This window comes from Myxocyprinus asiaticus, chromosome 31, assembly GCF_019703515.2.
Source record: "Myxocyprinus asiaticus isolate MX2 ecotype Aquarium Trade chromosome 31, UBuf_Myxa_2, whole genome shotgun sequence".
Lineage (NCBI taxonomy): Eukaryota > Metazoa > Chordata > Actinopteri > Cypriniformes > Catostomidae > Myxocyprinus > Myxocyprinus asiaticus.
Genome location: NC_059374.1, coordinates 28,338,586 through 28,344,585, shown reverse-complemented (window position 1 = coordinate 28,344,585; position 6,000 = coordinate 28,338,586). Strand labels below are relative to the sequence as shown.

The window sequence follows — 6,000 nt, the reverse complement described above, 5'->3', positions numbered from 1 at the left end:
AAAAGCAAATGTTCATTAATAAAATTACGAAATCTATCCAAAATAACTGTGTAAGTGCTCGACAGTCCCAAAATATATTAAATCATTTCAAGCACAACAGGACGTGTAATTTGTCTATATATCTATTTTAAAGCTTTTAAAATATATTTTAGTGGGGGAAAACCCTTTGCAGTAATTGGAAAAGACGCGACACTCTGACTTTTATTTTGACAGTTGACGTCTTGTTGCACGTATTTCCTGCTTTCTGCTGCATGGCGGGAGTTTCATTTTCGTGCCTCATTTTGTTTACGCTGATTTTAACCGTCAATGAAGAGTCTTTTCTTGGCGAAGTAACATTAAATGAAATAACTTACGGGAGTTGTTTTCATGAAATATCATCAGATAAATAGAACAAAATATCTTGATGCGTAGTAATTTTAGTGGTATCTGCGTATGAAAACTTGAAGACACGCGTTTATTTCTAGTAAGTAAAATTATATCTTGGTAGTCCTATCATAAGTTATGTTAAATGTCAGTTCATTTACTAGTTTTATTTCCGAATAAGACCATAGATCAATTGTCAGTCCAACTAACATCATTGTTCAAATACAACTTGTATTACAGATAGCAGTAGCTACACTGGTGGCCAAGAGTTTGGAATAATGTACAGATTTTGCAGTTTCAAAAGGAAATTGGTACTTGAATTCACCAAAGTGGTATTCAACTGATCACAAAGTATAGTCAGGACATTACTGATGTACAAAACATCACTATTTGAAAAAAGTCATTTTTGATCAAATCTAGACAGGCACCATTTCCAGCAGCTATCACTCCAACACCTTATCCTTGAGTAATCATGCTAAATTGCTAATTTGGTACTAGAAAATCACTTGCAATTATATCAAACACAGCTGAAAGCTATTTGGTTTGTTAAATGAAGCTTAACGTATTTGTGTTTGTTTTTGAGTTTTTGAGTTTTGAGGAATGAAGGCTATACAATGCTTGAAATTGCCAAAAAAAAAAAAAAACAAAACAAAAAAACTGAAGATTTCATACAAAGGTGTACACTACAGTCTTCAAAGACAAAGGACAACCGGCTCTAACAAGGTCAGAAAGAGATGTGAGAGGCCAGATGTACAACTAAACAAGAGGATAAGTACATCAGTGTCTCTAGTTTGAGAAATAGACGCCTCACATGTCCTCAGCTGACAGCTTCATTGAATTCTACCCGCTCAACACCAGTTTCATGTACAACAGTACAGAGAAGACTCAGGGGTGCAGGCCTTATGGGAAGAATTGTAAAGAAAAAGCCACTTTTGAAACAGAAAAACAAAAAGAAAAGGTTAGAGTGGGCAAAGAAACAGACATTAGACAACAGATAATTGGAAAAGAGTGTTATGGATCTTAACCCAATTGAGCTTTTGTGGGATCAGCTAGACTGTAAGGTGCGTGTGAAGTGCCCGACAAGACAGCCACATCTATGGCAAGTGCTACAGGAAGCGTGGGGTGAAATGTCACCTGAGTATCTGGACAAACTGACAGCTAGAATGCCAAGGATCTGCATTGCTGTCATTGCTGCATGTGGAGGATTTTTTGATGAGAAATTTAAGTAGTTTAATTTTTTTTTTCAAATTGTAATAGTAATTTTTCACGTTATTAATGTCCTAACTATACATTGTGATCAGCTGAATGCCACTTTGGTGAATAAAAGTACCAATTTCTTTCCATAAGAGCAAAATCTGTACATTATTCCAAACTTTTGGCCACCAGTGTATATAATATTGGCATGTGTACATTTATTATATAGAAATAGAATAGAAATGACTTCTCTTGACAAATGTCAGTCTTTTAAATTGTGTAGTCAGCACTTATGTTTGTATCCTCAGACATTAACCTCCAGGGGACACAGAAACATTCAGCATGTCTGCAACTCCAGTGGAGTACACCATAGGAGGGGTGAAGATAAACTTTCCATGCAAAGCGTATCCCTCTCAGCTGGCCATGATGAATTCTGTAAGATCTTTTTCAGTTGTGGTCTTGACTTCAACAGGATGTCACAGTGGATTTTGCTTAATTATAAATTTGTTCTCACACCTAACAGTTAAAGAGATAATTTTCATTTTTAGATGAAAACTATGTGATAATTTACTCAGCCTCATGTTGTTCCAAATCTATATGACTTTCGCTTGTCTATGAAATGCAAAAGGAAATGTTTTGGCAAAATGTTAGGGACTGACTAGTCTCACGCAACCAGACCTTTGACTAAAATGGCAAAGTGCACGGACTGTGGGCATGCTGTCTGAGGCTGAGACGTTTATTGAATGTATAGATATAAGATGAAGAAAGGAAGTCATACAGGTTTTGAATAGAGTGCAACAGTGCTTGCCCACTTTTCAGCCATCTGGGTTCTGGAGGTATTTTTCCCATACATTTTTTTTAGGGTAGACTAATAGTCGACCAAATGTTAGTCAATGAGAAGAGTCTTGGTCGACCAAGTTTTGATTGGTCGGTTGGTCACAGAAAAAAAAAACGGTGTTCACGTTCAAACCGACGAACTGTAGGTATTACCGCTGGTTGGACGCTAGGTGGTACTATGGGGTAATTTTCGTTAAGCAGGGTTGGGGATAAGCCTACACAATAAAGCGAGACACCTTGATTTCAAACTTTAAAATTTTTTTTTTTATTTTAACTAAAAATTCAAATGAAATTGGAAAAAAATTAAGTGCAATTAAAATGTGTGTTCAACTTTTTGAAAGATGGCTTTACAACAGTAGTGAAGGGCAACATTTCTCTGGCAAAGAGCCTACTTCATCTGTGCATTCTCTACCAGTCAGGTATTTAGTTGTCTGGGAAAATACATCATGTGTCTGAATAAATTTATTTTGTTCCCTCCTTCACGATATATATATATATCACAATATCCAATTACATCGGCAATCCCTGGGCCGAGGGATCAGTGAATATTCTTGCTTTAGTGATTTTGCATTGAAAATGTCATTAATTTATTAAATCAAATAAATTTTTAATTCAAATTGCACTCCAAACGAAACATTAACATCAACAACAAAAATAATGTCACTTGATGCATGTCCTTGTACTTGAAAACCATGAACAAAACTATGCATATAAAAGGAAATGCGACCCAGGATACATTAAATACAGGTTACGTTTTTACTATGGTGGTTTGCCACTTGATTTCCAATGTAAAATCTGGGTCCTGAAGCAAAACCAGTTGAGAACCACTGAGTTAAAGGTACAGACAGGAGCAGTCTGGCTGCGCTGTCACGCACATACAGTATATGTTAATTGTTAATAATCATAGGACATTACTTTAAAAGCTCACACAGCTGATGTTATTTTTCATTTAGTAGTTAATTTAACATGCCATGCTAACATGTAAACTAACATGTTTTATTTATATAACATGTTATTGTTGGTTTATTATTATAATTCTGTTAGCTTTCTTATTCTATTTATTTTAAAAAGGGAGACTTGTTTTACACTTCCATAAAAATAATAATAATAAAGTTTCAATTATAATAAAGTGTTTATATAGTAACCAAACCATTTACCATCAGGCAAGTATCCATCTAAATAGGCAGGTGGGAAATTACTTAAACAAATGAAGACATAAAAACAATTATAAATGTAAAAAATAATAATGATGATAATAATCACTGAAATATAAATCATGGTTCGAGGTGAACGTGTTTTTGTGTTATTTTATGTTTTAATCACAGATGTATAGGCTGCAGAGTTGTGGTCACAAGGAACTGCTCTGTGGAAATAAAGCGAACTGAACTCAAAGCACCTCCTGAGCTGAGATGTCTGAGGTCATATGCAGCACTCAGATGATTTTGTTCTTGCAAAAAAAAATTCAGAAGACAGAAGCAAAGAAAGTGTGAGAACCCTTTACATACGTGTGTTCCACGAGACTGCACGCTTTGTGCTTGCTCTTGTAAAATTTATATTTTAAAGGCTCATTATTATGGTTAAGTATTTCTCTGTAATGTAGAACAGTGTTAGCAATGTTACTTATAACATTCTTTCTCAGCCCTGGAACTCAAACCATTTTCTGATGCCCCCTAAAAAATATGACGGTTCGGTGCATGCAGTCAGACAAAGAATACATCAGTCACAGGCGATCCACACTCCAATCCAGAAGGGGGCGCGCGCAGTAATGCAACGCTTTTTGCTAACCACCACAACAGGAAAAAGAGCAGGAGAAGACACCATCCATGTACCAACCCAAAACAAGAATGGCGAGTTCAGATGACATGCAAGAGCTCAAAGACCCACCTACTTGTTTTAAATCAGCAGTGTGGGAAAGTTTTGGGTTCCCAGTGAACTATGGCAGCAGTTGAGAGTGAGTGGTAGATAGGACGAGGACGGTGTGTCGGCTTTGTAAAGCAGCTGTACGGTATGTGAGTGGAAATACGTCCAACATGCTAACACATATCAGACGACATCACCCAGATGTGCCAATCACCGGAGCTAGGCAGAAAAAGATGACGGGAGTGCAAAAATGTATCCCTGCAGCTTTTAACCAGCCTCTAGATGTGAGAGCAGACAGGGCCAAAGTCATTACCCAGGCAATTGGCATATACACAAACAACATATAGTTTAAGTGGAACAAATTGTAACACTCCTTCTCCTAATGCGCAAGTTAAATTTTTCATTATTCTATTTATTTTGTACTTTTATAACAAAAGAGATGCTTTTCAGTTTTGTAGCTGATTGTGACCAAATACCTTTTGTTTTTTTATCAACCGTACAAAAAAATATGGCCTATGCAAGAGTGCATTCTGTTTACTGCTTAGTGCTTAATACACTAAAGGAGGCTGTACTGTACCAACTACCTCAGGGCGGACTAAATGCCGCTTGGTGGAACAAACTGTAATTTGCACTACTGTCTGTTCAATATAAATGAAAAGAAACCTAGCATTTGGAATTTGTTGCTTTTTCCTGTTGTACCGAACTCGTATCGAACCGTGACCCCAAAACCGAGGTACGTACCGAACCGTGACTGCTGTGTACCGTTACACCCCTTGTGTATATATATATATATATATATATATATATATATATATATAAAAGTGTGTGTGTGTGTGTGTATACTGTAATTTATCATTTTAAATTAAAATTTATAATTGTCTTTTTCTCTCTTAGATCATTCGTGGGCTTAATCATGGGCAGCACTGTCTATTAGAGAGCCCTACTGGCAGTGGCAAGAGTCTTGCTTTGCTGTGTTCGGCCCTTGCATGGCAACAGGCACAGTACGGTATGTCTAGAAATCTCCTAGAATACTCTGTTGAATATCATGAGCTAAATAGGAGACAAAGTTACCCAATGAGCATACAAAAAAAAAGTATGGCATCATTTTATACGTGTGATGATTGTCAGAACTTAAGAGAACTTGCCACAGCCAAGACAAGCTTTTATGAAATCAATGTCAAGCAGACATAACTGAAAGCAGAAATCTACTGCAGTACTTTCATATTTTGTGTCTTTGCCTCAATATTAAGGTAAGGAACAGAATGCTGGCACCAGCTCAGGTGACTGTAAGAAGCCAGAAGTGGCTACTCCATGTCAGTGTGTGTGCCATAGCCGAGATGCACATGCCACTTCCAGTAATATGGCATGCAAACCTCCGGTGGTTGACCTTACTGGTGTAGGTGCTTCTGCTCAGCCTACAACCCCTCTCACAAAAGGAGGTGAGTTTTCTCTTAAACATTCCGTATGATGATAGATTAACTAAGGATGCTTTCACACTGGCAGTTTATTTCGAAACAGCACGGTTCGCATGAAAAATTGGTAATGTGAAAGCAGTCATGCGGAACGGGGAGCGCACCGCAGTACCGAACCCGAGACTACCTGTAGGAGGTGGTCTGAGTTCGATTTGCGTGAATGTGAAAGCAACTCCGACTCGGGTGCGCACTCGTTCAAGAAGTAAAGTAACCTGCGAATGATGATGACATCATTCGTTTCGACAACACACGAGGATCCACACATTCCTGAAAG

The 6,000-nt window shown here is 37.4% G+C and overlaps 1 protein-coding gene across 4 annotated transcripts in view; it reads left to right on the top strand.

Annotated features, from left to right (window-relative positions):
• The first annotated feature begins 260 nt into the window (after positions 1-260).
• Positions 261-6,000, top strand: part of brip1 (BRCA1 interacting helicase 1) — a 100,221-nt gene continuing 94,481 nt past the window's right edge. For all 4 annotated transcript variants that reach the window (XM_051665379.1, XM_051665378.1, XM_051665377.1 and 1 more), the window contains exons 1-4: positions 261-463; positions 1,866-1,992; positions 5,149-5,260; positions 5,505-5,693. In XM_051665379.1, coding sequence (XP_051521339.1) covers positions 1,900-1,992; positions 5,149-5,260; positions 5,505-5,693 — 394 coding nt within the window. In that variant the 5' untranslated portion in view covers positions 261-463; positions 1,866-1,899. The remainder of the gene's footprint in view (positions 464-1,865; positions 1,993-5,148; positions 5,261-5,504; positions 5,694-6,000) is intronic.